Source organism: Gouania willdenowi, unplaced genomic scaffold, assembly GCF_900634775.1.
Source record: "Gouania willdenowi unplaced genomic scaffold, fGouWil2.1 scaffold_313_arrow_ctg1, whole genome shotgun sequence".
Classification (NCBI taxonomy): domain Eukaryota; kingdom Metazoa; phylum Chordata; class Actinopteri; order Blenniiformes; family Gobiesocidae; genus Gouania; species Gouania willdenowi.
The window spans coordinates 15,570-38,709 of record NW_021145074.1 but is presented as its reverse complement, the minus strand read 5'-3'; the positions used below and the strand labels follow the sequence as shown (position 1 = coordinate 38,709).

At 41.3% G+C, this 23,140-nt stretch overlaps 1 protein-coding gene across 1 annotated transcript; it reads left to right on the top strand.

The window, feature by feature from the left end:
* Positions 1-17,012: 17,012 nt before the first annotated feature.
* LOC114459444 (NLR family CARD domain-containing protein 3-like) lies at positions 17,013-21,106 on the top strand (the record flags this gene model as incomplete). The annotated part of the gene is made up of 4 exons (XM_028441701.1): positions 17,013-17,159; positions 18,886-20,680; positions 20,758-20,931; positions 21,019-21,106. Coding segments are annotated over exons 1-4 (2,169 nt in total), but the record flags the coding sequence as incomplete, so codon positions are not given.
* Positions 21,107-23,140: the final 2,034 nt, after the last annotated feature.

Sequence of the window (23,140 nt, the reverse complement as noted above, 5' to 3'; positions counted from 1 at the left end):
TTAAGTTTTCTGTTTAAAATTACTGTTAATTAACCATAATGTAAGATTACATTAATATCATGTTTTTAATGACCTTTTGACTGTAATTTTACATACAATTTTCTGTATTTTTTTACAGGTTTATGACCATTTTCCATAATACAATGTAATAAATGTAACTTAACAGTAACCAGAAGTAATTTAAATATTTACCTTTAGAATTACAAGTATCTAACATAATATATTACAATATTAATATGTTTTTAAAGGTAATTCAACCTATTTCTTTAATATTCAAATTTGACATAAAATCTGATGTAATTTTACAGATCTTTCCTAATAATGATAATGAAGAAATACATGTAAAATTCCAGAAATGTTTTAATCCAAGGTGAGTACCCTCTGAAACACAACACACAGACAATGGGGATAATCATACTGTGATTGTAAAACAGAAACAAAAAATACCTCAACCACCGTTTATTTATTTTGTCAATACATTTTTGTTACTAAAACTAAACATTATTTTGCTATTTAATTCCCTGTGAGTGTGTGGTTTATTTTCTGGTATTTTAAAGGTTACATTGAGATTTAAAGGTTGATAAGTTACTATACATTTTATTAGAAGTAAAAAAAACTATATTTACCTGTTTTTCTTTTACTGAGAAGAGTCACCATCGTTAAAAGTTATTTAGCATCTCTAGGACTATTTCTTAATTTATGTTTCTACTGTTTACCATTTTTATTCATTACCAAGTAAGAATACCCAGGACCCCGCCCATTGTCTACCACCACCTTAAATAGTATTAAAACCGTGGTCACCTGGGACGGGTGTTACCCAAAGTTTTACAAGTAGTGATATGATACTGTACTTTTTCAGTAACAGTCATGTTTTGATAGATAGGGATAAAACTGCTTAGTGATTATTATTGTTCTTGTTGTGTTTGTATTCCTAAACTTTAGTGAAATGTAACTGTTTCTACAGGGATGGTGGGATACAGCTTAGTGCAGTATTGTGCTGCTATACACAAAGTGTGGGGGTCCTTTCTCACCCCTGTCACAGGAGCGTGCACGTAGCCAGGCTGACATCACCTGGGTTAAGTGAGTGAGTTGATATCTCAGTTCATAGTGCAGCTGCTCTCTGACAGAGAATGTTTGGTTAGGTGAAACCCGCTAACGGAGATAAATCCAGGATATACGTATCCAGCTTTGTAGTACAGGCCCACAGAGCTACACATCTTTAAACTACAGATGATCGCTTCATCTTCATAATAAACATGTTTAGAGGAACAAATGTTTACACAAATAATGTGTAGTAGAAGTGGTGTTTGTGTGTCTTTTTCCAATGTGTGTGTGTGTGTGTGTGTGTGTGTGTGTGTGTGTGTGTGTGTGTGAACCCTCCATGAGTGGCTCTGATTGGCTGCAGGGGGGTCAGATCTACATGAAGGCTCTGCAGTATCCTTTTACACAAGTGTTCTCAACCTGGGGGTCAGGACCCCATTTGGGATCATGAGACTACTGGGAGGGGGCCACCAGATGCCTTCAAGAAACTAAAAATACTTTTTTGGTTTCAACAATTTCAGCCCATTTTTACTTATTTTTACCATTTTTCTGCAACTTCACCAAACATTCCATATTTTAACCTATTTTCATCACTTTTTCTTGCCATATTTTTGTTCATTTTAGTGCGTTTTGTTGCATATTTTTCCCTCTTTCAAGAAATTTTAAGCACTTATAAACCCTTTCCACCACTTTCTCACCTAATGACCCATTATTGTCACTTTTAACCTCTTTTCACCATATTTCATGATTATTTTTGAGAATTTACCCACATTCACCATTTGTCGTGCCCATTATTTGAAAGTTTAAATTGTTTCAATATTGACACTTTGAACCCTTTTTTAAACACTTTTTCTGTCCATTTTTGCCCACTCTAATTTGTGACTTTTAGCCAATTTCTGTGGTTTTTAAAATCCTATTTTACCACCTTTTCCACCATTTTTGGTCACTTTTAACCCATTTTATTTCTGATTACAACACTGATTTACATCTTTAAGATGACTATAATAATAGTAAACATTCCTGGTTAACAGTGGATATTATTCAGATAAATAAATACGTGTTAATCACATTAGAACAATGGACCATCATTTTGCTGACTTTATGATGGGTCCCCTAAATGCACACACACACACACACACACACACACACACACACACACACACACACACACACACACACACACACACACACACACACACACACACACACACACACACACACAGACACAGACACAGACACAGACACAGACAGACACACAGACAGACACACAGACACACAGACAGACACACAGACACACAGACAGACAGACACACACACAGACACACACACACACACACACACACACACACACACACACACACACACACACACACACACACACAGCATTGTGCCTCTCTGAGCTACTGCTGCGCTAACAGACACAGACAGGTCTGTAATCAAAGGAATCAATGATATTCATCAACCTCAGTGAACTCACTGACATTTTTCAGCTCATGGACAAAAGGAAGTTATTGTTATAACTGCAACAAATAAATATATCTCTGTGATCTACAAAACACTGACAAACACAGACAGACAGACAGACACTGACAAACACAGACAAAACTGACTAACACAGACAGACACACAGACAGGTTTTCAATTTCAACAATTAATCCCTCTATAAAAAGTGAGGGAGATGATTTTTAGTTTTAATTTTACGTGAGGGTGTGGATGATGTAAAAAAGCATTTGATGAAGACAATTATTCTGAAATGTGTTGGTTTCTGAACCACTTTATTATTGATGTTAACAAAGATTTTAGAACTCTCACATTAACAAATAAATGACTTTGATCACCGTGCTTTCCTTTTGTTGTTATATTGGAATAGTTTTTGTAACGTTACACAACAGACAAATTCACTCAGAAAAACAACATACAAATTGATATATATATATATATATATATATATAATGGGTTGAACGACGATCATTTTAAAGGTTGACTTTATGTGAACACTTGTTGAGTCGACGTCGGTTAGTCGATGACATCACAAAGTGCCACAGCCGTGCTGAGTGACAGCCAAGTGCAAAAAAAAAATTTACACTGACTCCCCCTTAAACTTTTAAGCATTAACTTCACCCACCAGAGCATCTAATGCTGAAAACCACCACAACACCATCACTATTTAGTCCTTCAGAAATATTCACTGTTACATTTTGACAACATTCAAAGATTTGCATCAATACGATTGGCCCATAGAATGTGACATCACTGTGCACCAGCACCTCCTAAGAACTTTGTACAGCTGACTTCTGCTGTGACAACTAGAAGCACACGAGCCTCCACCAGGGGGCAGTGTACCATAGCCACAATCATCCTTCTCATAGAAAGAACAGCCACTCTCACTGATCAAAGGCTTTATAAAGCACAGTCATGTACACAGTAAGGAAATAAGGGTTATTTATTATTGGTAATTGTTATTAATTGAATTTTAACTCTAGTATTTGAGAATATAATTGTAAATTACTTTCAGAGGCCAATAATAACTGAAATTTGAAAAAAAATGGCAGTCACTGTAATTTTAATTAAACATGGATAATTTAAGATGTAATTGTAATTGAAAAATGTAATTGACCCCAACCCTAGAAAGTGTAACAAACACATACGTTGAATTCTACCCATAATAACGTATAAATCTCTAGCTACGTGTAGTGTAACGCAGTGGCTCCCAAACCTTTAGTGCCCATGGTACACCAACGGACATGTATAAATCTGAAGACACACATATTGTGTAAAATAGCCTTTATAACACGTGTTATCACTCATATCATGTACAATATCTGTAAATGTGAATAATTATTTACTAATGCCAAATAAAATATGACAAAGACAACTATATTACTCATTAAATATTTATTTACAAAATATTAAAAACTTAGGTATAGAGTTTGCCTCTGTATTATGAAATGAGTGAATACAAAGTTATCCTGTGACTGAAAATGAAGGCGGAGCTTCATCTGAAGTGTTGCTTTGCATTATTATAGTGCATTCCTGTGTGTGTGTGTGTGTGTGTGTGTGTGTGTGTGTGTGTGTGTGTGTGTGTGTGTGTGTGTGTGTGTGTGTGTGTGTGTGTGTGTGTGTGTGTGTGCGTGTGCGTGTGCGTGTGTGTGTGTGTGTGGGTGGGTGTGGGGCAGCTTCAGGTTGGACTGGTTCTACATATTTTATGCAGTGAAGTAATGAGGGTGTGTTAGAGTCCCAGCACACATACACACACACACACACACAAACACACACAAAAGAACACAAACAAGTAAATAAAAGTTAATTTAAATAAAGATCTTAGTGACAAGTTAAAAATACAAAGTATTAATATTATAAGATTAAAGGCATTGCACTAACAGCTTTAGCCAAAATAAAAACAGTATTGAACACACATCAACATCAAGCTAATCATAATTTTATAAAACACAAACTGTGACATCACTATTTACATTTGCATTAAAATACACAGTTATCTTCAAATGACGTTAAACTACAATGAAATAAATTAATAGATTGCTGTTGCCATGCAATCAGCGTCTTTTTGTTAAGCTAGTTACTTATTTTATTTGTTTCTGTTTAGTGCTAGCTGCTAACAGCTAATGCTCTGCTAGCTGCTAACAGCAAACGCTCTGCTAGCTGCTAACAGCTAACGCTCTTGAAGTGTATCAAAGTATTTAACATCCTGATATTAAAAGGTTTTTATTCTTTTGAACAAAGATGAACTGTTTCTTATACATCACAGCAAAGAGCTTAGAGGCCTTCATTTTTGAGTCAGTGTACCACTGAGATATATTTAAACTTGGGGGTCAAACAACAAGCTCCCTGTTTCACTGATTGATAGGTTGTCTTTTTCTCATCTATTTCTAGAGCAAGGTGATTCCATATATGGTGATGAGATATGACCCTGTAGGATGACCTTTCTCTTGTCTATATAGACATTAGCTCATAGTATAGATCATACTTGGACTGCATTAAGAAATGTGGAATCATGAAAATAATTTAATTTGGCAAAATCATGTTAATTTGTGCACAACTTAAATTGTTTGACGCTCGTTCACATAGCGATTATTACCATATTTTCCAGCGTAAAGGATGTTTTTTTTTTTCATTCAAAGTTGAGTGTGTGAACAATGTGGGGACTTCCCTCATTGTAACACCATGATTGATCACATGATCAATCAAGGTGGTTCAGATCTCATCAGAGATTACAGTCCTTTGCTTTCCTCTTCCTCCTCCTCTTCCTCTCACTCCTCTGGCTCCGCCTCTGTTTCCAATATTAGCATCTATTGGTCCAAAACAGAAACACTCACCTGTTGCCCTTTTATGCTGAAGGTCTGATTGATAATTGTAAAACTGTGTGACAGGTGTTTGATCATGTGATCAGTTAGTGAGCATAGTAGAGGGGTGCATGAGTTACATGTTGTGGTCATTGTGTCTCAAATAGCAGTATTTGTGTTTAAAAACTGAGAAAAACTGTAACTGTGATTGTCTCAAACATCCTGGTGGTGTAAAGCCTGATCTGAAGTGTGTTTTTAATGTGATTATTATTACTAGGACTACATTCAAATCTGAAAAGGCTCTGGAACAAAGACAGGTTTAGCTGTTGGTGTATTTAATTACAGTAACTGGTGATGTATCACAGCAGAATGAGGGGAAACTGGTTTCATATGTTTTATACTGGGAAGGAATGAGGGCGTGGAGGAGTCCTCACCTCACACACACACACAGTCACAGAGCAGACACACACACACACACTGATGAAGAACTGACCAACATCTGAAACAGGAAGGACAGCAGACCTCCAGGAACAAACTCTGCAGAGAAAAGGTTTGAGTCTGTGTGAGAGAGAGATACATTAATGTATTTATAGACATTCTGTCCATGCATGTATGTATATATACATGTACATGTACTGTATGTATATATGTATGTACGGATGCACATGTGTGTCTCTATGGATATATGTATTTATTTTTTTGTCTTTACAAGTCATAGACATTATAATACAGTAAGTGTGTGTGATATTATAATAATTATAATAATGTGCTATTAGAGGGTGAGGGGAGGAGCCAACAACAAGTTAATAATAGACTAATATGTGGGGCAAAGGCAGGGGCGTAGCACCACATTTTGGGTTCTGGGTACAAACCATCTTGTTGGGCCCCTCCTGTAACTTTTAATATGTACACTTTTATTTCACCTGGAAACTAAACTGGTATTATTATATAAACTTTCTTTTTATTTTTACATCAACCCAGAAGTTTCTGGGTCGTGACCCCATTTTAATATCACAAATGTCCAGCGACCCCTGGGACATTTTTTTCAAGAATTAGTTTCTGATCATGTTTATTAAAGTGTGTTATTAATACAGAGTAGCCAGGATTATGTATTTATATACTGTATTTTATTTGAACTAGATTTATATGTTTGAGAATGTTTACATATAGGGTACAGTTATTTGATATTTATTGTCTGTGATGTGTATTTGAAAAACAATAATTAAAAAAAAAGTTTTCATCTACTTTTTTTTTTTTTATTTTATTTTATTTTTTTAATTACTCGACATTTAAACCCCATTTTAATTCCAGGCTGACCCCACATGGGGTCCTGACCCCAAGGTTGAAAAAACTGCAATAACCTAATGACTCCATCCATCCATCCATCCATCCATCTTCTCCCGCTTAGCCGTTTCCGGGTCGCGGGGGCAGCATCCTCAGTAGGGAGGCCCAGACTTCCCTCTCCCCGGCCACTTCCTCCAGCTCTTCCGGGGGGACCCCGAGACGTTCCCAGGCCAGCCGAGAGACATAGTCTCTCCAGCGTGTCCTGGGTCTTCCCCGGGGCCTCCTTCCGGAGGGACGTGCCCTGAACGCCTCACTAGGGAGGCGTTCAGGGGGCATCCTAATTAGGTGCCCGAGCCACCTCATCTGGCTCTTCTCGATGCGGAGGAGCAGCGACTCTACTTTGAGCCCCTCCCGAATGACTGAGCTTCTCACCCTATCTCTAAGGGAGAGCCCAGCCACCCTACGGAGGAAACTCATTTCGGCCGCTTGTACCCGTGATCTTGTTCTTTCGGTCATGACCCAAAGTTCATGACCATAGGTGAGGGTTGGAACGTAGACTGACCTGTAAATCGAGAGCTTTGCTTTTTGGCTCAGCTCCCTCTTTACAATGACGGACTGGTGCAGACTCTGCATCACTGCAGACGCCGCACCAATCCGCCTGTCGATCTCTCGCTCCATCCTTCCCTCACTCGTGAACAAGACCCCGAGGTACTTGAACTTCTCCACCTGGGGCAGAACCTCATCTACAACCCGGAGAAGGCACTCCACCTTTTTCCGGTCGAGAACCATGGACTCGGATTTGGAGATGCTGATTCTCATTCCGGCCGCTTCACACTCGGCTGCGAACCAATCCAGTGAGAGTTGAAGGTCACGGTATGTTGGAGCCAACAGGACCACATCATCTGCAAAAAGCAGTGTTGCAATACTGAGGCCCCCGAACCGGACCCCCTCAATGCCCTGACTGCGCCTAGAAATTCTGTCCATAAAAGTTATGAACAGAATCGGTGACAAAGGGCAGCCCTGGCAGAGTCCAACCCTCACCGGAAATGATTTCGACTTACTGCCGGCAATGCGGACCAGACTCTGACTCCGGTCATACAGGGAACGAACAGCTCCTATCAGGAGGTTCGATACCCCATACTCCCGGAGGACCCCCCACAGGAATCCCCGAGGGACACGGTCAAATGCCTTTTCCAGGTCCACAAAACACATGTGGACTGGTTGGGCAAATTCCCATGACCCCTCAAGGACCCTGCTGAGGGTGTAGAGCTGGTCCACAGTTCCACGGCCAGGACGAAAACAACATTGCTCCTCCTGAATCCGGGGTTCAACTATCCGGCGGACCCTCCTCTCCAGTACCCCTGAATAGTCTGATCCCTCTATAATTGGAACACACCCTCCGGTCCCCCTTCTTAAAAAGGGGGACCACCACCCCGGTCTGCCAATCCAGAGGCACTGCCCCCGATGTCCACGCGATATTGCAGAGTCGTGTCAGCCATGACAGCCCCACAACATCCAGGGCCTTGAGGAACTCCGGGCGGATCTCATCCACCCCCGGAGCCCTGCCACCAAGGAGCTTTTTAACCACCTCGGCAACCTCAGCCCCAGGATAGGAGATCCCACTCTCGGGTCCCTGGGCCCTGCTTCCTGATTGGAAGGCATGTCGGTGGGATTGAGGAGGTCTTCGAAGTATTCCCCCCACCGATCCACAACGTCTCGAGTCGAGGTCAGCAGCGCACCATCCGCACCATACATAGTGTTGACGGTGCACTGCTTCCCCCTCCTGAGATGCCGGATAGTGGTCCAGAATCTCTTCGTAGCCGTCCGGAAGTCATTCTCCATGGCCTCACCAAACTCCTCCCATGTCCGGGCTTTTGCCTCGGCGACCGCCGTGGCTGCACTCCGCTTGGCCCGTCGGTACCTGTCTGCTGCCTCCGGAGTCCCACAGGCCAGGTAGGACTCCTTCTTCAGCTTGACGGCATCCCTCTCCCCCGGTGTTCACCAACGGGTTCGGGTATTGCCGCCACGACAGGCACCGACTACCTTGCGGCCACAGCACCGGTCAGCCGCCTCAGCAACAGAGGCACGGAACATGGCCCACTCGGACTCAATGTCCCCCGCCTCCTCCGAGACATGGTTGAAGTTTTCCCGGAGGTGGGAGTTGAAGCTCCTTCTGACGGGAGACTCTGCCAGGCGTTCCCAGCAGACCCTCACTATACGTTTGGGTCTGCCGGGTCTAACCGGCATCCTCCCCCGCCATCGGAGCCAACTCACCACCAGGTGGTGATCAGTTGACAGCTCCGCCCCTCTCTTTACCCGAGTGTCCAAGACATGCGGCCGCAAGTCCGATGACACGACTACGAAGTCGATCATCGAACTGCGGCCTAGGGTGTCCTGGTGCCAAGTGCACATATGGACACCCTTATGCTTGAACATGGTGTTTGTTATGGACAATCTGTGGCGAGCACAGAAGTCCAACAACAAAACACCGCTCGGGTTCCGATCAGGGGGGCCGTTCCTCCCAATCACGCCCCTCCAGGTCTCACTGTCGCTGCCAACGTGAGCGTTGAAGTCCCCCAGCAGGACGAGGGAATCCCCAGAAGGAGCACTCTCCAGTACTCCCTCTAAGGAATCCAAGAAGGGTGGATACTCCGAGCTGCTGTTTGGCCCATAGGCACAAACAACAGTCATGATCCGTCCCCCCACCCGAAGGCGGAGGGAGGCTACCCTCTTGGGTAAACTCCAACGTACAGGCACTAAGTCGGGGGGCAAGAAGTATAGCCACCGGCGCCTCTCACCATTGGCGACTCCAGAGTAGAAGAGAGTCCAACCCCTGTCGAGAAGGCTGGTTCCAGAGCCCTTGTTATGTGTCGAGGTGAGACCGACTATATCTAGTCCGAACTTCTCCCCCTCGCACACAAGTTCAGGCTCCTTCCCCGCCAGAGAGGTGACATTCCACGTCCCTAACGCTAGCTTCTGTAGCCGGGGATCAGATCGCCAAGGCCCCCGCCCTGGACGACTGCCCGATCCACACTGCACCGGCCCCATATGATCCCTCCTGCGGGTGGTGGGCCTACGGGAGCCTAATGACTCCATATCCATTAATTGTATTTTATAAATCTGTTCTACTATATTTTAATAGTTTATTGAATATTGTGTTTTTGACATACTTTTGCTACAATTTAAGGGGCGGCTGGTAATTTTTAGATGATTTATTTATTTATTTTTTTTGGGGGGGAGGTATAACTAACACGACTTACACATTCATTCATTCATTAATAATAATAATAAAAAAAAAAAAATTATAAATAAAAGGAAGAGGGATCAATGATGGTTTCGACATCTAGCAGGAGGAGGCTAACCCAGAGCCAATGAGGTCCCCCCACCACCCAAGCACCTACCCCGAGGACGTTAATAATAATAATAATAATGATAATAATGACAATAATGATAATAATGACAATAATAATAATAATAATAATAATAATAATAATAATAATAATAATAATAATAATAATAATTATTATTATTATTATTATTATTATTATTATTATTATTATTATTATTATAAATACAATGGGGGGAAATAAAACTTTTTGAAAATCAAAGATACATAAGATTATATTAATAGTAACAATAGTGAATATGTAGTCATGGTTGGGAGGGTTACTTTTAAAAAGTAATTCAGTACAAATTACAAGTTATTTGTTAAAAAAGGAATTAGTAACTTACTCTAAGTATCACTATATTAAAGTAATGTAACTGATTACTTTTGGATTACTTCAACACCAAACCTGCAAATAAAGACATAAAAGGATAGAATACGTGTAACCTGCTCACTGTATTATGAACAATTCAGCTGAATCACTGACCTAAATCACAGACCACACCTCTGGGATGGTCACCTGTAATTCCTGCTAGAAGGATCTGTGGCTAACGGCGCTAACACAACCAATATGTCCAAACATTTGGCCACACGACACGGTGTTATACTCAAGTAAGCTGTGTCTGTGACATACTTAGCAGCACCAGTGCTAGCACTAGCATTAGCACAGCAGGTCAAATTAAACAACTGGCTAACGTTGTGTGATAATGATTAAAATGAGGTTAATTAATTATCCTCAGCCAGGGGTCTGCAACATGTGGCTCTGAAGCCTTATGTGGCCCATTGACTCTTTTGTAATGGCTCCCTATAGCTTTAAAATAATATTGAATTAAATCAATATTTTCTCACAGAGGTTTTTAATGATTAATTACTTTGACACCAAATAAAATCATGATATAACAATTTGTTAACTTAAAAATAAATCACATTATGCAATGACTCAGCACTTTCCTACTTCACCTCCTGAAACATCTACAGACCATTAACTTTCCTACACCTGTGGTTAACCTGAAGTTTTAAATCCCTGGTAAGATAATTAAACCAACTAAAGACTATTCTAGAAGTAAATATACATTTTAATTGTGTGGGAACAGATTCATTTACCTGCCAACATGTCGGCTAAATATGTATGTTTGATATGTGGCAAGAAATTAGCAATTAGCATGTGTTAACTGACATTATGTGTTATCAAATTCAAGTTACTCACTCAAACACACACACACACACACACGCACACACACACACACACACACACACACACACACACACACACACACACACACACACACACACACACACACACACACACACACACACACACTCTGCACGTGCCTGGTGCCTCATAATAATGTAGCAGGACTGTGCAATAATGCCATGGTGTTATATTTTTATTCCTTCTATTTTATTTATTGTCTGTAGGTTTTGTGTAAAATGACTCTGTGTAATAGATGATGTGTTAGCAGCTTATTTATGCAGCTTGGAGTCCAAAAGTCATTTACCTACGGGGACACCACAGTGTATCGTGTGGTATCTTTAGTGGTTTCCATGACAATAAGGCAGTTGATGATTGACTATTGTTTAAAGTCTACACTATGCGTGTGTGTGTTTTATTGGTCTTTAATCCTGACATTTCTCATTGTTTACATTGTGTTTAAGTTTTTATATATTTGTAGTTTGTTCATTTCTCTAATGGTGTTTACTTTGTCGCTTCTACTAGAGTTTCAAGTAGATAGTTTATTAAATTTGTAGTTTTTATTATTATTATTCCCTCTTCTTTTAACTACTCCTGCATTTTCAACACATTTCAACAAGTTTGGTGTCAAACTGTTCAAATAATTTAATTTGTGCTGTTTTAAATAATGTCTAACTTTTCAACTTTTTTTTTTTTAAACTATTTAACTGTTCATTTTTCATCACCATTCGAATATTTTAAACCTTCAACAGTGAACTTCAGCTGTTCATCCATTCTTCAACTGATTTCAACCTTTAACTTGGTCATCTGTCTGTTCACTTTCAGATAAAACAATCAACACATTTCAGCTTTTATCAACTTTTTCAATGCTAGGCAAGTGCTAACACTAGGCTAATGCTAATGCTAAAGCTGATGTTAATGTTAAGCTAATACAGTGCCAGCACCTGCATCCTCATTTATATTTTCTTCAGTAAATGTAAATATTCTACTTTTCATTGTTTAGTAGTGAATATGTTGTTTTCTTTTTCCTGGGATCCTCAGCATTATCTCCTCTTCTTCATGGTTAGCCTTAGCACTGATCATCTTATACTCTGTTCTTTATCTCCCTTTTTTGTATGAATGCAGTTTTTAATGGTTTTAAAAAGCATTAGTAATAAAGTCACTTTTGAAATTAACATACAGGCCTGAGTGCCTTGTGTTATATTTCGTTGGGTGAAAGTCCAAAGGTGGCATTGTCCTCCATTTTTGTCCACATACTGGTGTCACACTGAATGCACCAATCTGCTTTTTTCACCTCCAATACCGATATCTGGTGTTTCCTATTGGCCGATACCGATCCGATACATATATGAATTACAGTCAGTGCAATTAACAATGTAAAATTAAATAATGAAGGATCTGAAATTGAGAGAAAAAAAACAAAAAAAAAAACAGCTAAACTAGCTTCGTTGGTAAACATTAAAAAGAAACAGAAATCTTCTTTTTAAAATGGCTTAGTAGAGAATTTAGCGTTAGCATTGCATTTAACGTTAGCATCACAGTAAGTAGAATTTAGCATTAGCATCACAGTGTGTAGCATTTAGCGTTAGCATCAGAGTGTGTATCATTTAGCGTTAGCATTAGAGTGTGTAGCATTTAGCGTTAGCATCAGAGTGTGTAGCATTTAGCATTAGCATCACAGTGTATAGCACTAACTCTCATCCAGTCAGTGTGCTGTTAAACTTCAGAGCTCCAGATATTTGTTGTGAAATGAAACTCAGAGCTTTGACATCTTTTATCTTCTCTAATGTGTGTTTTCACTCTTTACCATGATACTCAGGTAGTGCTGTCTGTCTCACACTCATATTTTCAGCTCATCATCTCATGACGTGGAGATGGATCAGGACACGGTGAAGGAACAACATGAGATCCAGACTGAAGATCAGAGGTGAGACCACGTCAGAGCTCAGCACTCACACCTCTGTACATCAGTGTTACACTGTGTGTGTGTGTGTGTGTGTGTGTGTGTGTGTGTGTGTGTGTGTGTGTGTGTGTGTGTGTGTGTGTGTGTGTGTGTGTGTGTGTGTGTGTGCAAGGACCAGGAAGAAGCTCGCATCTGGACCTGGACCCAGCTGTGTGTCCTTTAGAAGTGACCGGTCCATGCACAAACTCATTCACTTCAAAGGAGGTCCATCTACTGACCCACAGTGAGTCCACATAAAGAAGGTTGCTGGTTGTCTTCCTGATGGTCCAGGGGCCTCATTTATTGATCCGTTCATAGAACTGGTTCTAAATACGTTCAGACCAATGAAATGTAGAATGTGCACCAGTACAAAAAGAATCAGTATTTATGAAGCGTGTGGACAGATGTCGTACACACAGCAGTGTTGATTAATCCCACCTGTTCTAAAGCTAGCACACATTCAGGCTCATTTACATTAAGACACGCCTCCAATTGACCATATATGGTAGCAGCTATCCTTTTTAACCCTCCTATTATTCTTGATGTCAGTTTGACCTCATTCAATGTTTATCACTCAAAAAATAATAGACTTTTTTTTTGCTTTATATTTCATGACTTTTCTTAATTTGATACAATTGATTAAACATAAGATGATCATGATGATATATTTTCATTGTGATGATCACATATTACACACATTGGTGTAAAACGTGTGTGTGCGTGTGACTTTACATCTCCCCACCTACAGAGGCAGAGTTGATACATGACATTGTAAAGTAAAACTGATATTTCATTTTTTCATTTTCAAACATGTGAAACCCCTCACACACAAAAAACAACCACAAAAACAATAAAACCTTAAACTAAAAAATAAAGAAAGAAAAACTCTGTTAAAAGAGGAGTGAAACTTTATAGTGAATAACTCCATAGGAATGTGTATGAACTGTGTATGAATGTTGGTGGTGGTCAGAGGGGCCGTAGGCACCAAATGGTAGCCACATTTCTGTCAGTCTGCCCCAGGACACTTGTGGCTATAATGTGGCTTACCACCACTAGTATGACTGGTGTGAAGGAATAATTGTTTCTGTTCACGCTTTGAGTTTTTATTATTAATATTATATATATTACAAAAAATAAATAGAAATAAGTAAATAAATATGTCTATGAGAGAAGGGGGGGAGTGTCACCAGTATCAATCACTATGGTTCATTGTGTGAGAGTTATGAATGTTCACCACACATTAGAAAATATTTAGATGAAATATTTTCCAGATCCACTTACTGTAAAAGTGAAAGTTTGACCTGATGGTGGCGCTGCAGTAAAGGTCAAAGGTCATATCATCACCACAACCAATAGGTTCATACTCTAGTGTTCATTAATGTTGTCAGTAAATTTGAGAAGATTTAGATGAAAACTATTCCAGATAAATGAATTCTAATGTAAAAGTTTGTCCTGATGGTGGCGCTAGAGAACAGGTCAATGTTTCATTATCAAGGTTTATTATTTATGGATTCAACAAATAAACAAAGTGTCTGACACTAAGGCCTTATACTACTAATCTAGATTATTATATCCTGGATTAATCTCCATTAGCTTCACCTAACCAAACACTCCCTGTCAGAGAGAAGCTGTCGATAACAACACGCTAATTATAGCCAAGTGTTTTCAGCCTGGGTTCACATAAAAGGGGTGGAGCTAGCAGCGTCTGAGTAGGAACAGTTTATGATGTTATACTTGCTGTATGAAAGGAGCTTCTTTTTATATTAATAAAATGTGATTGATTGATTGATTGATTGAATAAATATCATGAATATATCTGCATGATGACAGTGAAGAGCAACAATAGTGCTGCGCACCAGGAGGCGGAGCTTTTATACTCCCTCAGATCTGATCCACTTCATAATCTGGTCTGATCAGGTTAAAGCGTTGTTGTTTGTTCCTACATGTAACACTATTTTAGTAACAGTTGCTGGCAGCGTGGGTAACATTTGGTTAAGTTTGTCTCAGATAGTGTGAACTGTAGCACCTGGAATACAGTGTGTGATGTCATTAAATAATCTGATGTTCCTAGTTATTAAATCACCAATAATGAGTGACGAGGAATGTGTGTGAACCTGTTACACTGACCAGGAGCGTCTGATGGTGAGAGGGTCACTGATGGCTGCTCGGGACCCTCCATCGTTGGGGTCTTTCTGCATAGAAGCAGCTCTGCAGCAGGTGGAGTAGAGCGGTGTTTGTTGATGGCTGTAGGGCTGTACATGGAACCAGAGTGTCTCTGTACTGCTGCTCTGAGAAGTTTTAGACAGGCTATGGAGGATTTGGACTGATGGGATTTCAGTCCCAGCAGGGGTGGAGACGTTTTCCTGGTGGTTGTTTCAGTCGCTCAATTGGACTGAGTCTGTCTTTATTTTAGTATGTGAGGGCTTCAAAACGATTATGGAGAGTAAGCAGAGGAGGAACAATATAAATAAATAATTTCACAGTATTTTCCACCTTTAATGTGACCTATAACCTGTACAATACAATTGAAAAACAAACTGAAACGTTTCAGGGAGATGAAGTAAAAATTAAAAAAAATGAGAGAATGAGGTTGTTAAAGTGTCCACACCCTCTTATACATACCCTTTATAAAAAATTGAATATCATGGAAAAGTTGTTTAATTTCCATAATTTGATTCAAAAAGTTAAACTTTCATAGATTATAGATTCAGGGTTCACAGTTTAAATGATTTCAAGTATTTATTTGTTTATTTTTATTCTAATGAAATGCTAAGAGCCCACACATGTCAGCCTAGAGCATCTTGCTTGGCTGCACAGTGACACACATGGTGGTTTGGCCATGTCCTTCACCTACCTCCTGACCATCTGACGAAAACCATTCTCCAGTTTGACCCAAGGGCAGCAGGTTGGAGATGGCCAGGAGGCAAGCCCCGCACACAATGGGTCAATATCATAGCAGGCGATCTCAGACAACACAGACTTGTTGAGGAGGATGCAGATCTGCTGGTACGGGACCACCAGCTTTAGAAGAAATTGGTTCACCTGGACCGCCTTAGTTAATTAGTTTTATATGTGTATGGTGTTTTCATGTTTATGTATTATTGTTGTATATATATTGTGTTTTAAATGTTTGCCCTATTTAGTGTGGTGTGTTAAACAGCCAGAATGAAAAGTGGCCCATTGAGAGTGGTAAGCACCCCCAATAAAAAAAATCAATTCTGATGGACTATGTTTGTTATATGAAGTGGTGTTGATGTAAATCTCAGCAAACAGTGGAAGGTGAAAGAGAAAAGGCTTTGTAGGAATGGTCTCCAGTGTGTAGGTGAGTCTTAGACAGCGTGTGATCTTCAGATTTATGAAGGATTGAAGACAAATAAAGCCTCAGTCCAACAGACTTGTTCTCCTGTTCAGTGGAAACATGCTGAGATGTTCCACACGTGAGCTGAGCTCCAAAGGCTGCTCCACACTCACTGCACTGTGGCTCTGCAGGACATCACCCACTGTTACTGATGTTCACATGATGTTAGCAGAGCTTCCTGTGCTTTCCTCCAGCTGCTCCTCAGCATGTCTGAGTGTCTGTGTCTTCTCCACAGCAGCTTGGAGGGTGTGGATGGTTCCTCTGGAGCTGAGCCTGACTCCATCTTTATGGTGTGTACGTCTACAAAGACACTAAACCTGTGTCAGCCTGTGATCAAACCACTGTACACACACACACACACACACACACACACACACACACACACACACACACTGATGATTGGAGCAGGCCTTCACTCATCATCACCTTTAATGTGTTTGTGTTCCAGCTGCTGGAGGACAACATCATCAGCTTTGTTAAGGCTGAACTCAAACACATGCAGAAGATTGTGGATGGAGATGATCCAGAGTGCTCAGAGAGTCAGATGGAGGGTGAAGATGAGGAGCAGAGGAGGAGCAGGGAGGCCTTTCTGAACATCACACTGTATTTCCTGAAGAGGATGAAGCAGGAGGAGCTAGCTGAGCATCTGCAGAGCAGTAAGAGCATGTGATAGTGTTGTGGTGGTCAAGACCGGTCTTGGTCTTGAGACCAAATTTTAAAGGTCTTGGTCTTGTCTCGGTCTCTGAAGCATTTTGACTCGGTCTTGTCTCGGACTCGGGCTGCCCCGACTCGGGATTTTCCGTCAAGACCGTTTGAGACCAGCACTAATTCCTGCTATTTTTAAACTTTTTTATAATGTGATAATAACACGGAGAAGAACGGGATAAAACAATCCTTTATTCATTATTTAATCCACCCCGTATAATGACCACAACCTTACTCTGCTTCTGTGTCCTAGTGCCAGCCGAGCTGTGAAACCTGTTCCGTTTACCGTGTGTACTGAGGTCCGTGTGTGTTTAATAAGTCCGTGTGTGTCCGTGTGTGTCAGCATTTTTATGCCTCCGTCCATCCACTCTTTTCATTATATCCATGTCTTTTAAGGCTTTATTACATAATGTCGGCTGTAGTCCGGGCCTCCGCCATCTTGGTTTATGTCGTCACCAGCGCGTCTTCGCCGCAGAGTTGCACTAGCATAGAATGAGTCAAATAACTGTAAAGAGGTCTTATATTAGTCTATTTTCTTTTTAAAGTGGTGTTTTTTTTTGTGGCTTTAGACTCCAATTACATTTATATATAATATAATATATATAATATGTTCCCTGCAATTAAAACAGGTTCATAATATAACTATTTTTTATAGTTTCTGTTTCCACTGTATCCAGAATAATAATAATAATTCTCAACAAGAACTATTGATTAATTTGTCACATGAGTTTTCTAGGGTTTGAGTTTGTTTTATTTAGTTTCACATCTACCTGTAGCTCTATGTTTTTTAGACTGATGACAACTTGTTTGTAGTTTTATTTCAGAAAGTTTCACTTTTACAGTTACAGCTGGAAACCTTTGTTAATTGAATATCCTAGTTACATTACAGCAACCAAATTAAACTATATCAACTAAGTGAATTAATAAAAATGGCCTGTGTAAAGGCTTTTTCAAACTAAAAAAATTGTCTTGTGAAATCTGTAACCTGTTGACCTGCACAACTCAATAAATCAGAATCAAGAATCATTATTTCTTGGCAGAAATGCTTGTAAACACTTGCTGTACATTCAGCTGACATAAAAATCTTGTTTTCAAATATGTAAAATAATTGTGAACTTATCAGTAGCAGTAGTAGTTTTAATATTTTAGTTAATTTTTTGCTGGCACCTTTTTTGTCCATCAAATGTATTTAAAATAAACTAAAATTAAAGAGAGAATGTTATTTAACTGTTGAACCTTGCGATAATTTTATTTATTTATAGATTTTTTTAAATTGAAAAAAAAAATGTTTATGGTCTTGGTCTTGGTCTTGGTCTCGGTCTCGGCTTGTCTCGGTCTTGGTCTTGGTCTCGGTCTCGGCTTGTCTCGGTCTTGGTCTTGACTCGGTCTCGGCTCCCGAAAGTCTTGGTCTTGTCTTGGTCTCGGTGCATTCTGGTCTCGGGCAAGTCTTGGTCTCGGATAGTGTGGTCTTGAACACAACACTAGCATGTGAACATCTTCACAGTGAAGAACATCACATGAAGGACACAAAGCTGGCTTTTCTTTTTGAAAACACAATTCAATCAGTCACATTTAATCTGAGGAACCATCCAGACTGAGAACATCACACACTTTGATCTCCAATGTTCAAACCTGCTCTGACTTCTCCACTCTAACATTATGTTTGTCTTCATTCAGGAACAAAGGCTCATCGATACCAACGTGAGCTGAAGTCCAAGCTGAAGAAGAAGTTCCAGTGTGTGTCTGAGGGCGTGGCTAAAGCAGGAAGTCCAACCCTCCTGAAGGAGATCTACACAGAGCTCTACATCACAGAGGGAGGGAGTGGAGAGGTCAACCAGGAACATGAGGTCATACAGATAGAAACAGCATCCAGGAGATCAGACACAGCAGAAAGAGCCATCACACGAGAAGAGCTCTTTAAACCCCGTCCTGGAAGACCTCGACCAATCAGGACAGTGATGACCAAGGGCGTGGCTGGCATTGGGAAAACACTCTTAACACACAAGTTCACTGTAGACTGGGCTGAAGACAAAGCCCAGCAGGAGGTCCACTACACATTCCCACTGACCTTCAGAGAGCTGAACGTGCTGAGGGGGAGGAGCTTCAGCTTGGTGGGACTTGTTGATCACTTCTTCTCTGGAAGCAAAGAAGCAGGAATCTGCAGCTTTCAGGACTTCCTGGTTTTGTTCATCTTGGATGGTCTGGATGAGTGTCGGCTCCCTCTGGACTTCCTCAGCACTCAGACCCTGACTGATGTCTCAGAGTTCACCTCAGTGGAGGTTCTGCTGGTAAACCTCATCAGAGGAGAACTGCTTCCATCAGCCCTCCTCTGGATAACCACACGGCCTGCAGCAGCCAATCAGATCCCTCCTGAGTGTGTGGACATGGTGACAGAGGTCAGAGGGTTCACTGACCCTCAGAGGGAGGAGTACTTCAGGAGGAGGTCCACAGATGAGGAGCAGGTCAGCAGGATCATGTCCCACATCAGGACGTGTCGTAGCCTCCACATCATGTGCCACATCCCGCTCTTCTGCTGGATCACTGCTACAGTTCTGGAGGACGTGTTGAAGAGCAGAGAGAAGGGAGAGCTGCCCAGGACTCTGACTCAGATCTACAGCCACTATGTGGTCCTTCAGAACAAAGTCAAGATGGTGAAGTTTGATGGAGGAGCTGCCACAGATCAACACTGGAGTCCACAGAGCAGGGAGATGATGGAGTCTCTGGGAAAACTGGCTTTTGAGCAGCTGCAGAAAGGAAAGCTGATCTTCTATGACAGTGACTTGACAGAGTGTGGCATGGACCTCAGAGCAGCCTCAATGTGCTCAGGAGTGTTCACACAGGTCTTCAGAGAGGAGAGCAGCCTGTACCAGGACAAGGTGTTCACCTTCATCCACCTGAGCCTTCAGGAGTTTCTGGCTGCTCTTCATGTCCATCAGACCTTCATCAGCTCTAAAGTCATCCTGCTGGAACATAAACCACTGAACCTTCCCCATAGTGGAGATCAGCCTGACTTTAACATTCTCCATCAGAGTGCTGTGGACGAGGCCTTACGGAGTCCAAATGGACACTTGGACTTGTTCCTCCGCTTCCTGCTGGGTCTTTCACTGCCGACCAATCAGAGGCTCCTACAAGGCCTGCTGACACAGACAGGAAGTGACTCACAGACCAATCAAAAAACAGTTAAATACATCAAGAAGAAGCTGAGTAAGAGGTTGTCCACAGAGAGAAGCATCAACCTGTTCCACTGTCTGAATGAAGTGAATGATCACTCTCTGCTGGAGCAGATCCAACGGTACATGAATTCAGGACGTCTCTCCACAGAGGAACTGTCTCCTGCTCAGTGGTCAGCTCTGGTCTTCATCTTACTGTCATCACAAGAACATCTGGATGTCTTTGACCTGAAAAGATTCTCTCCTTCAGAGGAAGCTTTTCTGAAGCTGCTCCCAGTGATCAAAGCCTCTAAGAAAGTTGAGTATGTGATTTTAAAAGAACATGTCTTTAATTCTGTCACAGACAAACATCTGTAAGGTTTCTCTGAATCTTCATCAGGTTGAGTTTCTGTGGTCTCTCAGAGAGAAGCTGTGCAGCTCTATCCTCTGTCCTCAGCTCTCAGTCCTCCAGTGTGAAACATCTGGACCTGAGTAACAATGATCTGCAGGATTCAGGAGTGAAGCTGCTGTGTGAAGGACTGAAGAGTCCTCACTGTAAACTGGACTCTCTCAGGTCAGTGGATCACATGTTCCATCAACATTGTCCTGTTCCTCGTCTCCTCACTTGTTTCCTGAGTTGTGGATGTTTTTCTGAATGCAGTCTGTCAGGTTGTGTCATCACAGAGGTGGGCGGGGCTTCTCTGGAAGCAGCTTTGAGCTCCAACTCCTCCAGTGTGAGAGACCTGGACCTGAGCTACAACCATCCAGGAGACTCAGCAGTGAAGCTGCTCTCTCAGAGACTGCACACTCTGAGGTGAGACACATCACAGCAGCTCATCACATGTTCACATCAATCCCCATCCCATGTGTGACAGAGAGCTGTATCAGAGGAATGTGATGAAGGTGTGAGAGGTGGGACACTAAAGGAGGAGGACTGGGACAGGTTAGAGGGATGAAGGACAGAGATAAGAAGGTAGTGAGGAGTGAGGAGAGGCTGGAGGAGAACTATGAGGAGCTGATGAAGGAATGACAGAGAAGATCAGAGGAGGTGGAACCAATCAGTGAGGATTGTGTTCATACAGAAATATAAATATATCTTGTGAAATTATATTTTAATATTTTCTCTGACACAAGTTATCAAGTCAAAAAATGAGGAATGAACCAAAATGTGAATTATTGACCGAAAACTGAAATAAATCATTGCATTTCTAGCTCTGAATGTTAATAACCACTAAAATTAAAACATTGCAATTGTATAAATTAATACCAATCTATGATAAAACCACAGGCTGTCAAAGGTCAAACTACAAGAAGTGCAATCGTATCTTTTTAAGACAGCAATACATATTTTGTTATTGCAATTAAATAAATTAATTTATTTTATTGCATAATTGTGACCATCACCAGCCCTTCCTAAGGAAGGGTAAGAAATACTTTATTGGGTGAGGGTGTGGGGGGGAGGTGGTGGGGGGAAGGGAGCAGGTAGGAGAGATTCAAAGTAGTAAATGTAAAGTGTGGGGAAGAGTTGATTATTTTAAAGTGAGAGTGAGATGTGAAGTTGTAGTTGTGTATATTGTGCTTATTGTGTTGTGTAATCAATCCAATCTGGTGACCAGTGTGAAACTTAGGTATAATGGTGGTGGCTGTGGACAAAGGGAAGGAGTGAGTGGTAATACAGGTATTTAGGATCAACGTGTCTAAAGTTAAGCCCACTATAAGTTTTATCCCACAGTCTAAGACATGCCAGTGCATCGTAGACCGATGTATGTGCAAGAACCACTACTGCAAACCCAAGCGCTGCCCTGGACCCGAAAATGCAGCCAGGCTAGCAGAAAGAGTGGGGGCCAGGGAGCCCAGACAACCCCCTCATGGATGAGCAGCCCTCCAGACGCCCCTGAGACCCCAAGCCGAGAAGCAGCAACCGCCCCCCACACACACATCCGAGAAAGCACCAAGGAACCGAAGACCCTCCGCCCCGCCATACCCGATTGCACCATCCTGATGTATTTGTACCCATCCATCAACAGAGGAGCCGGGCCGCCACCCGACAGGCCCAAATATGTGATGGACCCACTTTCCTGTTATGGTGCCTCTCCATTCCCCAATCGAGAGGAACTTCCCTATTCCCTGTGTGAATGTGTGTGTTTAGTAAATGTATGAGGTGCAATTAAAAGAAAGGGGATGGAGGGGAGCGGTGCTCCCCATCCAACCTTTGTGTATATATGGGTATGTGGTGCAATAGCTCCGGAGGCTGGAAGTGGTGGTCGCACCTTCTGGGGGGTGGTGTGTTCAGGTGTGATTAACATTGGAAGGATTGGTAGGGTAACTTGAGGTGGGAATGTCGCCCCAGTGCCACTACTCAGTCGCACAGGCGGCGGCCATCTTTGCAGATCATTTTTGACTTTATCCAGCAGCGGATCTAGGTTCAGTTTAATTAATTCATTTAAGTTTGGTGATATATTTAAGCCTAGATATTTAATTGTGTTTGTGGGGGAGGGGTATTGTGGGTTTTGGCTTAATGGATTACATTAATTTTTTGTTAAAAGGGAGGATTGACGATTTTGACCAGTTAATGGAATAGTCTGATAGTTTAGAGAAGCTGTTTATTAGTTTAAATACTTCCTCTAATGAGGATGGGGTTCTTCCAAATAGAGTAAAATATCATCTGCATAAAGATTAATTTTGTGTTCTGAGATGGATGAGTGGATTCCTTTAATCAGAATCAGAATCAGAATCAGAATCAGAATCAGAAATGTTTTATTTGCCATGTACAGTTTTGAGGA